At 34.4% G+C, this 19824-nt stretch overlaps 2 protein-coding genes across 3 annotated transcripts in view; one reads left to right on the forward strand and one right to left on the reverse strand.

Annotated features, from left to right (window-relative positions):
- The window catches only part of LOC111060684, a 60813-nt gene extending 44001 nt beyond the window's left edge, over positions 1–16812 (reverse strand). For both annotated transcript variants that reach the window (XM_039432785.1, XM_039432786.1), the window contains exon 1: positions 16633–16812. In XM_039432785.1, coding sequence (XP_039288719.1) covers positions 16633–16797 — 165 coding nt within the window. In that variant the 5' untranslated portion in view covers positions 16798–16812. The remainder of the gene's footprint in view (positions 1–16632) is intronic.
- Positions 1–19824, forward strand: part of LOC111043725 (serum response factor homolog) — a 164860-nt gene that overhangs the window by 109702 nt on the left and 35334 nt on the right. The gene's annotated exons all lie outside the window — the stretch shown is intronic.

A 19824-nucleotide genomic window follows, 5' to 3' on the forward strand; every position in this document is an offset into this window, starting at 1 on the left:
ATCTCCTTGTCGCACGCTCCACTACTGCATTCCTTCTAATTCTTAGTTCTCCTCCTCATTCAGTCTCTCTCACTCTCTTCTCGTACATCTGGTTGTCGGTTGATGACTCCGGTTCCGTTTATTCGGTCTGCTGTGGTGGAACAGAGACGCAAGATGAGATTTTGTAAGATGAGTTTGCGATCTGTGCCAATCTCTCTTCCTCCCACTTCTCCTCCTTCTACTCCTCCTCCTCATTCATTTTGGTCTCTCGTTTCTCTCCCTCCCCCTCGAATACAGTGTCCGAACTTTCTTCCTGGATTCTGTCCCGTAGAACTGTTGCATATCATTTGTGGTTTACGATCTGAAATTATGTCTGATGAAATCTTGTTCTTTTTCCACAGCTACAGGGCGTGAAATGTTTGATTAGTTATTTACATATATGTTATTGGTGTTTAGTTATTGAGAATTGTTGTCCGTGTTTTTTATGCTTGTACTTTTTTGTTGTACGATCTTTGGTTGTGAATTATAATACTGTGAGATAGATAGATATCTACATCTGTTTAGATGTGTGTATGGGGGTTCTTCTGCAATTCGCCTATAATATTGTAGGGATTGTTTGCATTGCAACAAGGCTACAAGGCCCTGGTGATAAGTTTTTATCTCGTCAAATGTTTGGCGTATGTCACCTATTTTAAAGCATTCAAAGATAATAGAGAAGACTAGACTCAAAATAACTTTTTTAAAGTTGGAATACAAATTTCTGGTTTGTCTACAGAATAACCTGATAGACCTAATTTGAACTGACAACATAGACCAGTTAACTAAGCTGTGGTTTAACTGATTTCAAGATAAGAGTTTAATGCGATTGATCATTATATTCTAAACTTTGAATTGTTGATCAAACGATGCCTGACTTGGAACTCACGTTCTTTATCCGTCCTAAGAAGTAGAATAGTATTAAAATAGTACCCAGTATTATTGAATTTACTCCTACACTAGAATATTATATTTCAAGCTGCAACAATCTATGAAGACCAATCAGTACTTTGTCAAACACATTACTGGTCTAATTTTTTTTATTCACAATAATCAATAAAATCATCAATTCCAACAACCTTATATGTTAGACAAGAGCTATGTTTCCTCATTTCTTCAGACATAATAATATCACGTGGATTATTCTAGTTCATCATTTCCACACTTCCGTGCCTTTTATCTTCTGTTCCAATTATGTGAAATAGATTCGATCAATCTCATGCTAGCGTCGATTTCATTGTGTTTCTCGAAGCACTCCTATTGGTCAAAACTGAATCCGTCAGATTGGACATATTAATTTGTGGGAGGTTGGTTCTTATCGGCTCAACAGACTAATTTGTGTCCTTATAAAAATTACATCATAACCCTTCAATGGAGATTCACTTTGAATTGTCAATATTCCTAGTAAATAACATCATTAATGCTTCGCAGATAAACAATTCTGAGTCTTTCTCACTACAGAGAATAATGAGCTGGTAACAACGATACTGTCTTCCTATTGGTCAAATCATAGCTCCCATAATTGCTGTTCACAGTCAGATGATGCATTCTCGACCAATAGGAGTGCTTCTTGAACCACATCAGAATGGCGGCTTGCTTGTGATTGGTCGAATAGGTTTAAAGTATTAGAAGACAGGAGAAAGATTCATCACAGAGCAGAGAGGTGATAGACAATCGACGTTTAAGTTGCATTCCTCTTATAGTTCTTTCAGTAATAATTTGTTCTGCAGTAACTTTATAACTGGTTATATCGTAATTTGTTCCAGTTCTATGACGGAATTCTCATATGTGATTGGTTTTTGGAATGAAAATTTCATATCTACTGCGGAATTGAGGCTAGACCACCGTCAGAGGACAGGCCGGCATCGGTTAATTAGTCATCGTGTATATATCTTAATTCGCTTGACGTAATCTGACACAAGTCCAAATGATGGCCAATCAACACGCACAAGGGTCCGCTAATTTATCTTTCTCTCTCTCTCTCTCTCTCTCTCTATATATATATATATATATATATATATATATATATATAGATACTGTATATATCTCCATGGTTCTCTGTCTCCCTTTCTTTCTCTCTCTTTAATCTTTATTTCAACTTCTCTTCTACGATCTTCATAGATTGCTGAAATATCATTTTTTTCAACCTTATCTTTATCTCAATTTCACTTCTACTATCTTAGTTGATTACTGAAATTCTCCTCTCTCCCCAGTACTATCTTGCTCTCTCTAATTTCTATCAGAACCAATTTCTTCTCTCATTTCCATTATTTAACCTTGTCTTTCCTTCAACTGATTTGCGAATTATAATTTGAAACTTCATAAAACATACGTATATTGTGATTCTAGGATGGATTATGAAATCGAAGTGGTTTGCAACCAAAGTAAAAAGTAAACCTGTATATAAATGGAGTGTTTCAATTGATAGTAGAATCTATATTATAAAGTATATCTATTCCCATCGGCTGCATACCGGTTGGCAGCTTTCAAAGTCACATGCAAATTAGCGAGTTACGGCTGCAGTGACGTGTGACTTGAAATGAAAAGCAACCTACATGAAAAATGTCAAACATGACTATAGCTCCATACTCTCTGCGGAAATGATTCAATTCACAATTTTGTTAGGTTCACGTTTCGTGTTATCGTCCATTGGTTTTATTGATTTTTCCGTTAACTTACAGATTGTAGTTATTATCAGATTACAAATTCGGGTGAATAGTGTTGTCTCCAGAGAGCTTGGAATGCAATTAATTACGATTTATACTCTCTGGTTGTCTCTGCACAAAATTACAAATAAATTACTACTATCGAATTGACGAATCTGAAATTGAAAATATGATTCAGATGTATGCTGATCATTGAGGAAGAAAAGCAGCTTGAAAGGCAAGAAATTGTAGAGTTTATTGGATATCTTCAATATTCAATCACATGTTCCTGGCACATAGCATCTTTATAATAAGAGAGAGTAGGGTTGTGTTTGTTCGTGTGTTCGTTTGTTTGCATCAAAACATGTCAACTTGTGGATTGCATACCGGAAAAACGGGAATGATTTAGATCTCCAAATTCTGCACATAGATTCTAAAAATATCAATCTCGTGCACCTGGAAGCCCTAATTTTAATTCTCCTTCTAGATTTTTCAGAATTAATGCTTGAATTTCATTAATGGTACATTCGATTTCATTAAAAAATCACCAAATCGAAATTAAAAAAGGAACATCTGCTTCTATATTGCTTTCTACCTGATGAACATAGTTTTGATACTTCGTTTCCTGATGCAATGTTTAGACCTACACGTGGCATGGATTATTAATTTTTCAGCTAGAACAATTTTTGAGGCAAATGCTAAATAAACGTCTACAGTTTCATCAATGCTGTATCGGCAATATGAAAACGCATGCAGTTTTGTCTTTCAATGAAGGTGTTGTTATTTACATAAAGAAATTATATTCTTCCATTTTTATTTGATTAAAATTTCAAAATTATTCGAGCCCTGATAGAATGACTGACTCACTGTACATAGGCCTATTTTGAATTCTTCTAGATTTCATTACGTCAACTTTTAAGAAAGACCCTTGCGAAGCACGGGTTTCCTGCTAGTATAGCATAGGCCTATAGTACAAGATCTCCTTCAAGGAACCTAGAATTCATCTTTCTTTTTACCTTTTCATTTTTGTGTAAATTTCTTTCCTGATGAAATCATTGAACGAGAATACTAGTAGAAAGACTAAGAAATTGTATAAAAACCTCAGATTTATAGTTAGAAAGACCGGTTTCGGTTGTTACACCATTGTCAATCTCTGATGAACTCAGAGATTATCAGAGATTGACAATGGTCTAACAACCGAAACTGGTCTTTCTAACTATAAATCTGTGTTTTTTGACAATTTCTTAGTATTTTTATTTAATATGAATAATTACCACAATATCAACTTCTCAACTACACAAAAAAAGAGAACGAGAATACAGAGAAAATATGACGATTAAGGGAGACCATTAAACAATGAGAGATTGATAAACCCTGATTTCAGCCTTCGTTGCTGAGTTACCTCAGCGTGTTATACTCATTTGAAAACTTTAAACGAAAACACAATCAGTAACAGTGAATAATACTGGAAGTAGACGTGTGGAGCGTGAAAACTCCACAAATTGCGAGGTTAATGGTGACGTTCACGCCTGAAACTATTTCAAAGGAGAATTATTGAACATCAACAACTGGCTTGGTCACTAATGTGGCGCATGCTCTAGCTCTAGATGATCCCACAACAAAGGCATTTCGTAGCACGGTTCACCTTATACAGTCAGTATGGGTTGAATGGGGAGCGTCAATGTGGTAATGTAGTGAATTATGCTGACAGTGTGCCACATGATGCCTTAACAAAGGCATTAAGGTGAGATTCACTTGAAAGTGTCAGATTTCCCTGCAAATAACATTGATGCTTGCAATTTAATCAATGCTGCTAGTTTGATGTGAATCTCAGAATAGTGGCGGCGGACGCCAAAGCAGAAAGCAGACAAAAAGCATCACTCGGTGGTGCAGGCGACGAAAAAGAAGGGAAATGTGAAGAAGAAGAGAGTGTCGATTAGAGGGGTGAGGGCGGGAGAAGGAAAGGTAACAGAATACGAGGAAGAGGGTGGAGAAGAAGTAGAAGTAGAAGAAGAAAGAGAAGAAAAGAAGAAGAAGAAGGAGGAGGAGGAGGAGGAGAAGAGAATCGTGAGTGATGAGCTCTATTGAGGTACGATTCATTAGCACGTCATTAGAGATGATTGAAGAAGTGCGACCGAGTGATGATGAAGAACTAGTTGTGCGGAGATGATGGAGGAGTAGAAGAAAAAGAAGAAGTATGGAGGAGGAAGTAAAAGCAAAATGAGTAGAAGAATAAGAAGGTGGATGAGCAGAAGTAGAAGAAGAGGAGGAAGAATAAGACGAAGAAGAAAAAGGGTTGGTCTTGGAGGAAGTTGGTTTAGAGGGATAAGGGAAAATCTTAGAATAAGAGTAGAAAGAAGACAATGATGAAGGAAATGATGTGGATATGCAGTTGATAGAAAAGGGGATGATGTAAAAAAGGAGTGAAGGAAGAATAGAAGAAGGAGAGGAAGGAGAACACAAAAAGGATGCTTTGTTATCCATTCCTAAAAGGAGCAATGAAGGAAAAGGAGATAGATTTCAGAAGAAAAGCGTCAGGATTACAAGGGTATGAAGAAGAAGATAGATATGATGAGGAAGAGAAGAGGATGATATAGAATAGCGAAAGAAGATGCAGTACAAGACCAAAAAACATGAAGAAATAGAACACAATGAATGTATACATACAGAATGCAACAAAACGCGAAAAACTAAGAGATGATTTGAGACCTAGATGAAACGCACGGGACAAAGAGCATGAGGTTACAGTAAGATTCACTTTAAACAGTAAGCATTAAATAATATTAATAATAAGGAATGCTCTGAGTTTGAAGTGAATTGTACTGTAGGTGATAATGAGGTTGAAGACATTGCACAAGTACAAGACGGTCGCAATAATGTGAAAAGGGAGTCGTGATGAGGTGTTTGACGGAGAAGACGAAAAAAGGAAGAAAATGAGAAGAGGAGACAGACAATATTGCCAGGTCTAAGCCGTGGCGCGTGTCTTAACATGTATGCGTGCAGCTCAACGTCGTTGAGTTGACGACGGTCAAAGCTGGTTAGGCGTGCTGCATCTTTTGGACTGCAACGATCATCATTAACATTAGAATTATTATATCTTAGAAATGAGTGAGAGCGAGTATTAGACGAGGCTTGAAAATAAAAGAGAGTTGACGAAAAAGAAGCCAGGAAAAGGATTAGAATGAGATGATAGAAGAAGAGAGTTAGGAGAAGGAGGAGGATGTTTAAAATGAGGAGAAGATTGAGGAGGTGGTGAAGGAGGAGGAGGAAGAGGAATGTGAGCAACCCAGGAGGATCAAATAAATGAAAGGATGATAATGAATATGAATAGGGGTAGAAGAATTTGAGGAAGGAAGAATAGAATGAAGAGGGCGAGGAGAAGTAACAGGATCAGGAAGAGCATTGCAAAGAGAAGATGAAGTACGAAGAAGATGACTGGGAAGAAAAATAAGAGGATAATAGAAGACAGTTAGTTGATGAGATGGACTGCTATGCGGCTTATAGTGATTAGGCCTAGTACTATAATGGGCATTTTTGATTTGACTTTTTATCATGTCTCGTTTTTGCTCTAAGCTATTTTTCTCCGGCTTCATCATCAATCCAATTTGTAATTTAAGTTTGATTCACAACTAGGAGCTGACGTTCCTTCTTGAGTATTTATTGGATACGTTCATCTTCACCTTGTGTGACGTTTTGTACTGAATTTCAAGCCTACTAGTGCAAAGTTTCTGTGATTGATTGATTGAGTACTTTATTTATGTAGATTACAATATATACTGGCTTATACACTTATATACAATAGCTTACAATACAGCAAAATTATAGATGAATTTACATAATATAGACTAAGAAAATAATTATTGAACTGTATATGATATGAAAAAGCAATTTGTAATATAATAACTATAGATAATTATATTGTTATGCATTTACATAAATTGGCGGAGCTTTGGACATATCAATGTCCATTCTTCGGAAAGAATATTAAAAATATTCTCCCCACTAACTCTTTACCAAAATTGATAAGAGGGTTTCTAGAGAAAATGTATCAATGCAGACAATTTTCGTGAAGATGAAAACAAATCCATGATTACAACCGATCAAACGCAACCAACAGAATCAATCGATCAATCATTTTATTTATCTATAGAATAACTAATACAACGATCTATAAAAGAAGACCAGAAGAGAGCAAACCTATAAGCACAGAATGCATTCTCAATAGTTTGGCTTTCTGAGTTGCACGAACCTCAATTAAATACATCTTGTCATTGTAAACTATGATAAAATCATTCATATATTAGTTATTACCTTTTACCCTAATTGAATAAAACTCTAAAAAAGTGAATGAGAATTGCAGCGTAATTAATTATACTGTCCTACTCGTATGCTTTGATTATTCTGAATTCTGCTTGTAAATTAAATATTAAAATAATACTGTTTTATATTATGTGATTGATAAAAAGTAACTTTAACGAATTCTCTTAGTTTCTGGGTTGGATAATTTCATTGCCTATTCATCTAATTCGACTCCCTGCTATGTCATTATATTTAACTATTTCTATGAGACGGCATCGAAAATAATCATCACTTAATGATCAGAATCATAATATATACTTTGATCAATACTTGAGATGTTTTATCTGGTGTTATTGCATATCTTCCAAGCAAGTAAAATTTACGTTAGACTAAAAACGTTGGATGAATCCCTACTCTGATGTAATTCAGAAGCTCTTATTCTATTGGTGTAAATCTCACTAGGCTTGAAAATTTGTTGATTGAGGCTCCTTTGGGAGGAAAACAGCAAGCCGTTGTGTAGGTTGATGAAATGGCTTTGTATGGTCCACTTAAATGCTGGAAAATATGTGGGAGTCCTGCTATTGCCTCAAGCAGGTGTTTTCTCTCTGGTTTGCCCAGATTAATTAGCTCAACTACTAGAACACGGTTGAGATTTTCAAAAAAATGTAATTCCCCAGCTGCTCATGTTCCAGTCCTAAATAGTTTAAGTGTGCTACGTATCCTAACTCCAAATCCTTATGTTTTTATTTCATTGTAACAGAAGATCTGTGCAATTTTCTTTAAGTAGAAATAAGAACGTTCACATCATTTTACTCGAATCATGTTTATCATTATACTGTATTCGATTATAGTTTTGATGATTTTTCAATGAAGTTTCAAGGTGAAATAGCTTATAAACAGTGGAAACCAAATACTAGGTGCATTAACGAAGAACTGAATGTAAAGTCTGATTTATCAGGTTAATCACAATAACGGGATTCCCTCTGAAATGCATTCTCATGCAGGAGAACATTCAAAGATATGCGAAATCAGTATTAACGAATAGGTTATAACAAGAGACTTGTTTTATCGAGATTTGTAATGATTTTGTTTTCATGAAATCGATTTTTGAAAACGCAAGAGACATTGAAAAATACATGGAATAATGAGGAAATAAGGAAATGAAGCAAAGATATGATGCAGCGAACTGAAAGATAGGAAGCTCATCAGAGAAATGAGAAAGAGGAGTGTTTCTCAAGAAACTCGCACTAAACGTTAGAAGTAAAGGGAACAAAAAATGTAATTCGTTGGGTAAAATGTAGATTCAGTGATCGAGAATCTCTGAAGAAAGCAAGAAACCTTTGAATATGAATCGATTCAGCAAGATGATTCCCGAAACATTGGCATGATCTTTTGCAAACCAGATCTTAGTTCAAAACTGGATACGGAAGATTATGTTTAAAATGTATTGCCAAGTGATATAAAGTACAACAAGTACAAGTACAATAAATAGAGAATCCTCCAAAATAGTTGTCAAATCTGTGTGTGTAACGTTTGTGGTTGATGAGCGCGAAACGCTTATAAAACAAAAGTATCTCAAGGCAGCCAACACGAATGGAGATGTAAAAAAGAGTGCTCGTATTTTGTTTGAATAGGAGACGAATAAGAGAGAGAAGGAAATACTGTTACAAGTAGGATAAACAAGGAGGGCGACAGTGAAAGGTAGACGGACACGAATGAAGTGCTCACTATACACGAATATAATCCATTTCTTCTTTTTTAGTTCCTTTGTCTTTTGAAATTCGAAAGAGCATAATATATACTGCAGACACTCTCCGAGAAATGTATCATAATATTATTAATGACAGTTATGTTTTGTTGTCTTGTTGAGGGGGTGAAGGGGTGGTCCAGAGGGGTAAAACCTAACCAAAGATACACCTCGATCTTCATGAAATAACAATAAAACCAAGAATCTTCATCGACAATCTTAGATTTTGTCGCGAGATAAGAAGAAGAGCTCGAATCTCCGCTTAGCTCTCGCTGGGTCTCCCATGTACAACATAGAAGTAGATATCTTTCTCCCATAAGATTTGCCCACGGTAACCCTCAATCATCTACCCCACCACCAGAGCCAACAGTTTCCGATGAAAAATGTGTATTTCATACTCTCATGTTGCCTAAAAACAAAACACTCAATTCTGCGAGAGGTCTGATAGCAATAATGCAGCTAGCTTGCCACTCGAAAACGTTAGTTCTTTTACTAGGCTCTAGCACGAACACGAGATGAACTTTGTAGACTTGTTCGTTCATAATTTTTTCTCGAAAATCAGCTTTTTTCTAAATATTAGTCGTCATTGTTTTATGATTTTGATTTTTGCTGATAGGTAGTTTCTTTTGTTTCACCGGCAGCTGATTTTATTGATATTATAAGAAAAATGTCTGTCAATTATTGAACATTCAAATTGAAATAGACATTGGCCATTACCATTAAGATACTGGAAGGATTTTTTATATATATACATATTTCCACTATGGAGTGGGATTTCCGGATTTGAATCAATGCATAGTATGGATAGGATGTGGACATGAAATGCACTCCAACTAGTACTGCATGTTGTCACATATTTAATTATAGGAAGTTCTGTTTTTGCTGTAGACACACATGAAGGGAACACTTATTTACTTCCATAGTACATAGTACTTAGTTCATCACTTTTATTTGTAGTTCGTTACTACGTGCTAGATTTATTCATGGATAAAAGTTTTAAACCGTAGAGGAGAAGAATTGTTATTTTCATAGTTCTAGAATAGTTATCATATGATAGAATGTTGGGTATTTTGAATTGTAGACCATGAAATATGAATAGTCATTAAACTCATTTGAATCTCAAATCATCTCGATCAACAACTTCAAAAAATATAATAAAATTCAATTGAAAGATAATATCTTCATAATATCAATTAACTACTAGTACTTAGCGGACCTGAATCTATATATACCATTATCCGTTAGTCTCAAATGAATAACATTATGAAATCAAGATAAATCACTTGTAAATATAGAAAACAGATGAATTCAATTTCAATTTCTTATTCTAGAGAATGTATAAATCAATTTCAAAACTAGTAGCATGATTTAACACCCAACATAGATGATATAGAATATGTGGGATGAATACAGATATAATTTCAAAGCTTTCATCGGGGATCAATTTCTTTTTCAATTACTGAAACAGCCGATAACCGACTTCAAGATGATTTATGAAGCTTGGCATAAATGTTACATAGGTTGGGCGGGGGATTCCTGTCAGTAGGGCTAGGAGGCGGGGGCATTCCTGTCAATAAGAATTGGGATAGAACATTGCAGTTAAACTGATCAATTTGGGATTGCATTTCGAATTCCGTGCCAATACAAGTCCTATTAAAAGTCTTTCAGTAACTTTCTTCTAGCTACTAAAAAATATACATAAAAATTCCAATCAACAGGTGTTGGAAGAAAATGAATGCAAGAAATAGAAATAGATTGATTGATAAATTTATCATGGAATCAGGTGGAACTCTTTGATAACGAGTATCTAATATTATCCTGCACCCTGAATTCTAATATAATAGAAAACAGCCTATTTAATGTTGAATACTTGGAGAGTCAAGAGTTGTTTGATAAACAGACTGATTTACTCCTAGAGCTTATTTGCGAAACTTTGTGGAAACTGTATGTTATATTATCTATGTTTAAACGTTGAATCCAATCGAGAGACAAAATTTGATGGAATACTATGTTGAAAGAATCTAGCTAAACCGATGTTAAGTTTTGAAGGAACGGTCAACCGATACAGTTACACTCAATCTATGATGGCAAATATTTCCAAATCAGAATCACGCAGATGAAACGAAACGCAATTTTTAGCTACGCAAATCGAAATTAATTCTAGTAAACGTGGGTGGAAATGCAATTGCACAAAATGAGATTGCTTATCGTGGAAACTGATCACGACTCACTCTGTGCTGTTATTATTTTGACTATGATGATTACCACTATTCCTGGACGCCATCTTTGTTTTTCCGTGACTTCTTCCCTCTCTCAGACTCGTTTTTCTCTCCGCCTTTTTCCCGGTCTTCTACTATTTTCCTTCTTCTTTATGTTGTTGTTGATCTCTGTTTAATGCCGAATTTCGCAAAGGAAGTGGGTGGCTTGTCAGTTTTCCTTACTTCATTCTCTCTCCCTCTCTCTTTTTCTCTTGCTCATTCGAGCTTCCTTCTTCTTTTCATGTGATGGCGGAGGATCCATAATAAAGCATTTATGATGATGATGATGATGATGATGAGGATGAAGATGATGATAATTGCAAATGGCGTCGCTGTTGTACCATTTTTGGTAGCACTCAGACCGATGAGTCACAAATTTGAGAACTGATTTCAAATTCAACTGGCATTCAAAGATTTACTTCCTCAAGAAGAGGTCTTCAATATTCATTCTTCAATAATAAAGGCTGTATAAAAGAATTAGTGTCTTCATTCTATTTTTTCATTCCCTATGTCCAAAATCAATAGTCTATAGTTCATGCTTATGGTTTATTATTGCCCGGAGCCAGATAGATCTGTGCTAAAGATTGATCTTTATCATTCCTCCCTTGGATTATCATCCTTTTCGATTCATAGATTATTCAAAATTGTATGAAATATTTAAAAATTATAACATTCTATCAATATTTGATGAAACATTTTTTCATAGATTTAGAACAAGTCTAAAACACTCAACTTCATCCTAAACCAGCAGCCTGCAGTGAGCAGACTGATTCTTTAAGCACCCTGCATACATGTACATTACTTTGTAGTGGCTACTAGCTATTACGGGAACACGGAATTGGAAATGTCCGGAACTGAAATGTACATGACATTTCCAATTCCGCTTTCCCATAGTAGCTGATGGCGTCTAGTGGACGCTTCTGATGTTTCAAGATAAAACTCAGTGCCTCAGTCGGATCCGGAATTTCAAATCTTGAAAGTATTAGTCTTGAAAATACAATAGTCTCCCTCAAATTCAATAGCAGAGGATGGTAATTCAATTTATACTACATTGGATTGTTATGGTTTATTGTTTGCTCAATAATCGTTCAGTGATGTGATGGATGGAAACTGGATTCCACATGCTCGAGGAAAATAACCTATCCTCAACTTCTCTTCTAGGATTCTTCCTAGGAGATTTTTGGTGAGGAAAATGAGAAATGAGTAGGATTGAATTTCCGATTGTATTAATCCAATTTGTGTTAACTACAATAGCTGTGAGGGACTAGCGTGGAACTGGGCTTATTTCATGTGTTGATGGGCCACAATTATCTCTATTATAATAAAGGAATGCACTAGCTTATACACGTACGGGATAGGAAATTCACGAATGAGCATCATCACGTCGGAACTACTGGACTGATTAAGTTGAAATTTGTCAAGTTTTAATTGGACCCTTGCGGAGCACGGGTTATCTGCTAGATTTATATTATATAACCAGTAAGCAGTTGGGCATATTCCAAGTAATACTGGGTGAATGCAATTGCTGAATGGGATCTGTGTGAATGGGCCTTATACCTTGTATTAATATGCATCTGCCAGATTGTTGAATGGGACCAGTGTGAAGCGGGCCTTATTCTATCATTAGTTTCAGCACATCAGGTAGTTGAGGTGTGAGGCATGTATGTAATTATTGCTGCCTGCTACAGTGGGTATCATAAAAGCAGCAGCAAAAAATTGCTTAAAGTCAACAATTTACTTTGCAGTTAGGGCTTTAATCGAGACCGGAGGCCCGACTTGGCTGGTTTGCTATATAAAGAAGAAGAAGTGGAATGAGAAGAAGAAGAAGAAGAAGAAGAAGAGAAAAAGAGGAGAGAGGACCAACCCTCTTTTTCAGGTTTTTCGCGAGAGAGAGGCGTGGTTTCAGACCTCAGGCGAGAAGCGATGAGCTAAATCAGTTGATTATTCGTGAATCTATTTGAACAAGCTATTTGTATTATAGAAAATAATTGACGAAGAAGAAGGAGAGGAATAAGACGAGATGATGGAGATGTAGAAGAAATTGGAAGGAAACGACAGAATGAGGAAACTGTTGATGATGTGAGGAAGAGAATGAGACGATCAGAGAGAAGTAGTTGATCAAGAACAATATTAAGAAAAGGGAGAAGGGGAAGAACAAAAACAATAAATATAAGAAAAAAGATTGAAAAGTGGGAGAAGAAGAACAAGAGCAAGATAAAGGAGAGACGAGATGAAGATGAAGTAGAGGGGCAAGAAGAAGAAATAAAGAATTAGATGGAGAGAGTGGAGAAGAAGAAGAAGAACATTATGAGGGGATAGAACAGGAAGAAGAGAATTGGAAAAGCGGCATTTATTCTGCACATTGACAAAATCAGATTCTTTTGCAAATTGAGAAAATCGGATTCTGGAGAAGAGTAAGGAGAGAGAGCAATAAAGTATCTAAATAAAGAGGAACAAAGAATAATTAAATCAGGATAATTCAAAGGGTAAATAGGATCAAGGAGAATGAGCTGAAAAGAACAGGATTTTCGGAACAGGAAGATGGGGAATAGAAGAAATCGAGAACATAAAAGAGACGGAGGGAGATCATAGCAGTGGAATGGCCAGAGCAAGTGGACAAGAAAAGACTAGAAAATAAATGAGAAGAAATAGAAGGCGAACAAGAAAATGGAAGAATATTGAAAGTGGGTAGGTAGAGAAGGAGGATGATAAACAAAATATATAAAATAAAACGAGCAGATCCTGCAATTATGTAAGGAGCAGAAAAAACATAAGAGAAGTTGAGAAAGAAAATTTTGAAGAAGAGGAAGAAAATAATGAGAAAGAAGGTAAAAGAGAAAGACGAGTACGAAAACTGCTATGATGAAGTAGAAGGGATCAAGTTTATCATCAAATTGATAAAATTGCGAAGATGATGGAGAAGAAAACGCATTAAATTGTTACTACCAGTTTTCGCGACTAAATTGATAGTCAGTTGTGAAGTGGAGGTAGGTAACTTTGCTCGATGAAGCTTCATATTTTTTTTGAAACTTGTTGCAATACATTATGTGAAACATGTTGCTTGGTCCTTGCATATTAGTAGTGCATTGGGTTATTCATGTCAGAAGATTGAATGCGAAGTTAGTTTTGAAGAATTTTTGTAGGACAGATTTTAGTGAAGTTTGCGTTACTCCTAATTTATGTAAAGTTGATGAATTACTTTCAGGATTTCTTATTTGAGTACACGAAGAGATATTTTAATCACAATAATATATTATTTTGTCAAAGATTCCATTTATTAGAGGTCTTCTGTCATATGATTCCTATTCGGGCTATGACTTGTGCTTGAGTGATGTGGCTTAACTAAGCTCAAATAAATATCTATCTCAATGTGAGGCTTAATATGTGAAATCCATATAAATGTTGTTGGATTTAGTTCACTTTATTGCCGTACCTATTCAAGAATCATGAGATCACGTCTAACACAATAAAATTGAAAAAATGAAATGGCACGTATTTTTATTCTTGGAAATAAATGAATTCAATACTGTTATTCAACAGTTCATCATCTTTTCTTCATTTAAACTGAAAAAGTTAGCTGTGCTGTCAAAATTTCGAAATGAATATTGGATATCAATTGCATATTTTTTCACAATTCTGATGCATTTCAATTCAATCATTATTATCAAGTTTGTTGGATTAAATAAAATTCTTCCAAGTACGATATTTTCAGTTAAATTTTACACTTTTCAAGTTTCAATAGTTCTTTTTGCTGTGGATCAATGAGAACAAGTAATTAATAAATTCTCGATAACACTCAACTACAAAATCACTAACAGGCGGTCCAAATGGGTCTTTACTTGGAATACTAAAAATATTATCAAAAAAAAAATAATACAAGAAATATTAGTATCATACAAAAAATATATTCGAGGTGGAAGACCAATTATAATAGAAAAGAATACTCTTCAATAGAGCCTACAAAGGCTAAAAGACTGAATGACCAAATTCACAAATCGACAACATTTTTTTTTCCAAAACGAAAAGATTTTCATTCTCAAGTAGTCCTTTATAACCAAACCCGATTTTCTCTTTTCAAGTCTCAATTTTGGTGTTGATTGGACTTGAGATTGCCTTGGAGCCAAAAGCTGACTGACAATCATCAATTATTATCAATCAACATTCGCGGTGATTCGCGAGTCGAATTTTAAACAGAATACGCGAGAAAACGACCGCATTTCGGTGTGTTATAATCAGAGCAGAAGGTGACTGGAGAGAGAAGAAGAAGAAAAAAAAGAAGAAGAAGAAATAGAAGAAAGAGGTGGAAATCCGATCAACATAACTAGTGGTTATTATCGAAAAATTCAAACCATCGGACATCGTTTTATTGACAGACACCAACATTAGTTTCAATTTTAACACGAGTTGTGCCAATAATTCTATCGATTTGCTTACATCCCAATCTAACGGGTTGGGATTAATCGCTCCCGAAATTTTAGGAACAAACCTGAATAATATCTCTGATTCATATCCTATATACCTGTATTCATATTAGGGGTACTCTATAGTGTCCTATATTATTAATATTTTGACTTTTGATTTTGTTCATAAAGTTTAAGAACGATTATCATTCAGTTTGAAACGCTCTCATTAACGCTTACTTCATATTTTTAACAATGATGTTTTGAAATTTTAGAAGACATCAATCTTGAGATTATTATAAGGTATATGGCGCTAAATTATTAATCTCGCTCAATTATAACTATTGTTAATGATTTTTGACTGTCACCCAAATATATAAAGCGAAGATTTAATTCGCCATAATCAAATTGATCGATTTTTTAAAAATAATTAGACAGTAATTGCAGAAGTTATAAAAATAAGAGCATTGTCGATGTCATGAACCAAATGAGATTCAAATTTTATAAGCTATCTCTAAGTATCTTTTATAATTTATCTTTAATCGTAGAAATCGATTTAACTAGCCGTCGGTGATAGTTTCAGTTCTTTTCAATTACTTGTCAAATTCTGCGTCTAAACCTCTCCTCAGCTAAGGGAGATCAGTGAAATAAGATCTATTCCTTTCAAAACTGTCTGGAATCTGAATATTATTATCATGCTTCATAATTTCAGAACAGTTTTCGTGTCTACAAAATTATTCATCTATTTATAAACGCCTTGAGGAAATTTGAGTGTCATAACCTCTTTTTCTTTTTTACAAGATTCAATAATATTTTTATCAATATTTTCTTATATTATTCTTACAGATGTTCAATAGAAATATTCCGAAATTCAGAAGGCATGGAATGTCACTCATTTCTCTTGCAATTTCTCATCAATCTCCCGTAATATTGTCAACTTTCAATCATTTATTCATATTTTTAACAATTATGCATAATTTTGAAAGTTCTCAAAGGATTTCGAAAATTTAAAAATGCTCGTATTTATTTTCCATGCTATTTCTTACAATTTCCATACTCTAATCAAACAATGTGTCCATTTTAAAGCAAATTATTGATAAAAATGATAACAGGTGGCCCACCAGGTGTCTATTGTAACCGTTTTTAGGTTATGGCATTGTTTTGGCGGGTTTTTGAGGTTAGGGTCCATATAGCCGTTTGGTTGAAAATGTGACAACCCTATTCCCGTCACCAGAAAACGTTCCAGATCAATAAGAATCGGTTCCTACCTTGTCTTGGGGGTGATTTTGGCGGTTCGGATGACACGTGCGTGAGAAATCGTTGCTGGAAGCGGGCTGCCCTCCTTCCTCTAGCCGTGCGCACTTCGCTACTGAATGCATGCCTCGTTCGTGTCTCTTACTCACAGGAAACTCATTGGCAACACCTTGAAACATTACGTTTCAACGTCACTTCCAAGTGTATCATAATAATGAATAAGGTACATAATAATGAACCCTAATGTTATTATTTTCGGTCATCATACTATGAAACTCAATTTTATATATCTACAAAATAGAGAATAGAACACTAGACAGAAATAGATTATTAGAAGCACTTTGTTCACTAAAAATGTATACTTCTCCAATACATTATTGCATCTGTGAAATTTCGAAATAATCCCTTCAAGCATTTGATTATTGAATGAGTAACTGCTGAATAGAGTTTGTTAATATTTGAATTAATTTTTTGTTTGTTGATATTTTAGCTACTTGTAAGAAGCAGAAAAAATGTCTTGAAAGCCGAAACTAGTAGTGTTTATATAAAAATAAATAAATAAATAGATAAAGGGTACTATGTAGCTATTTCTATGTCAATTAAAGAGATTATCATATTTATTCATAATCCTCATTTTCATATCCTTCTTGAGTTGTGAGGTAGAAAGGACTCTGAAGTCCTGACACCGCCTCAAATTGAACATTGTCTCTTGAATCGTCAAGACCTTCTAAGAAGGATAAGGATCAGTTGTATAAAACCCGATCAAATTGAACATTCAATTCATATAATAATGACCAAACAATAGGAGAGCGTCTAATAGTTGAGTCTCCTTGCATTAGTTCAAATTGATGCCATCATTTTACTACCTAGTCTTGAAACTAGTATAGACTCATCAGCATAGACTTTGTGAGGGGGGAGGCAATTATCCTTCTCGCTGGTTAATACAGAATATAGAATATTCCAACTTTGCACTAATAGATATGTTTTTCACTAAGAATTATTTTCTCTTTCATTTATATGCATTATCACAGAGATAGGGTGCTATGGACGGAAAGGAATATGTTTCCCTATTTTATTTTGGTGCACAATCATTTATAATGTTTTCACACAAAATTCACGAAAAACTCATTAGTAACATTTTTTGTGATCATCAATGAGAGCCATGAGAAGGAATATGAGTGGAATTGAATCATCAATACTCATTCATAATAATGTATAACTGTAATAAAAATTATGGTATTGATGATCATATATCACAATGGAATATTTTTCTTAAATCTCCTAATATCTATAGCCGAAATATGTATTTTCTGCAATAAAATATAAGAAAAAGGCTTATCAGTATTATTATAAGATCAATTCAAGAATATAATTCACTGTTATTAATAGTTATTAAGTAGATTCTTCAAAGGCTTATCACACTGATATATTTATTTATTTTTTTCAAATTTAAAAAATACACACATTGAATACCTACATGATTAGAAAAAGATCAACAGGCCTAGTTCAAAACTGCTCCTTTTCCGAATCTTCTTGATAGATCTTCTAGTCTTGATAGTATTTTAAGCCAATGTCTAAATGGTTGGTTATATTGGTTCACTTTGAATCAAATTTCGAGTCCAGGAATATACAAACCAAAATTTAGAATTTAATTAGATTAAAAACCAAAAAGAATAAAAATATTGCAACAAACTGTACGGTAATTCAAAACTTTAAAACAATGAATTATATCGACATTTAAAAACCAGAAAACAAAACTAAACTCACTACATAAACAGCACATACGAATATTGGAATTATTGTATATAGTGTAATATATACACTTTGAAACAGTTCCTATTAGTGGTGAAGTGGGTAAACGCCAATATTTGAAAAAGGATGCTGTTACTGTAAAATATATTTAGTGAATGGTCATGCCTTAGCTTACAGGATATTAGCATGGGTGAAAGCCATTGAAACTACACGAGAAACTTGATATATAAAAAATATAATATTTCCCACAATAAAATATCATCATAAAATAAAATGAACAAAACTATCCACCAACTAATTTAAACTGTCCCAAATACATTCCAGTGACTAGAATAATTACTATTATAACTTATTTTTTATATGACTAATAAAAATACTGACTACATTATTTCATTTGTCATATTTGGATGGCCATCGTCAACTAATATTACCAGTATTGAATACAGTTTTCGAATTTAAAAAAAAATACCCAATATCTTTAGTACATACAATTCTTCCCCAACTCAGTCTATAGCATGTGAGTCTCTTTATATTATTATCTCGTATGATAATATTCACAATATTCATACTTATTGAACTAGAGAAACGCATGAACAAGTTAGTTTGAACACTTCGTACGATCTGTGATATAGAAATTCGTGTACGAAATGATCGCGTCCTAACAGTCATTCCACAGAAGTCAAAATCCACCAGATACATCATCCTATGAAATCCGAATACATAATTTGATACAAAGAGCATGATCGTTGCAAGCAACGGAGAGTTCTGTGTGCACAGATTGCGCCGTCTTTTGCGTAGATAGGCAACCAGCGAATAAGGTGGGATTCACTTCAGTCAGCAATCCTTGTTCATGCTTTCCATCCAACCAATGCTGACAGATTTAAGTGAATCTCACACTAGTAGCTAGTGAGCTGGCCTTATAGGGCCAATCGTCCGCCAAACCTCCAAACAAGGCCACACTACTCACTCCTTATCACTGCTCATATCGCCCACTTTCTCACTCCAATCTATTTATATTTTCATCAGTAGTCGAGTCAATGTTTGCTATCAATAAACAAACGATAAATAATAAACAATGGAACAATATTGTGTCCCTCAATGATGTGCTTGATAGATATCGATTTTTATCATCATATTCTAGAATAATTGTTAATTTTTGCTATCAATGAACAAACTATTATGAATATTGAAACGATATGTGCCTCTCTATATAATTAATATTGTAATTAATCAATATATTGTCATCGATATTTCAAAATTTTCTATTTTTTCCATGAATGAATACAGCACGATCGATAATAAATTGAACAATATATGCCCCTGTTCACTGTTCTTGGATTTCGATCGATTTTTTTCGATTGTGTTGTCATTGAGGTATTGTTTTAGATGAGAGAAAGCCGATTCGTAATTTTGTTGTTTGTAATAAAAATCCTTTCTCTTATTTATTGACTTGT

Source organism: Nilaparvata lugens, chromosome 7 (assembly GCF_014356525.2).
Source record: "Nilaparvata lugens isolate BPH chromosome 7, ASM1435652v1, whole genome shotgun sequence".
In the NCBI taxonomy this organism is placed as follows: domain Eukaryota; kingdom Metazoa; phylum Arthropoda; class Insecta; order Hemiptera; family Delphacidae; genus Nilaparvata; species Nilaparvata lugens.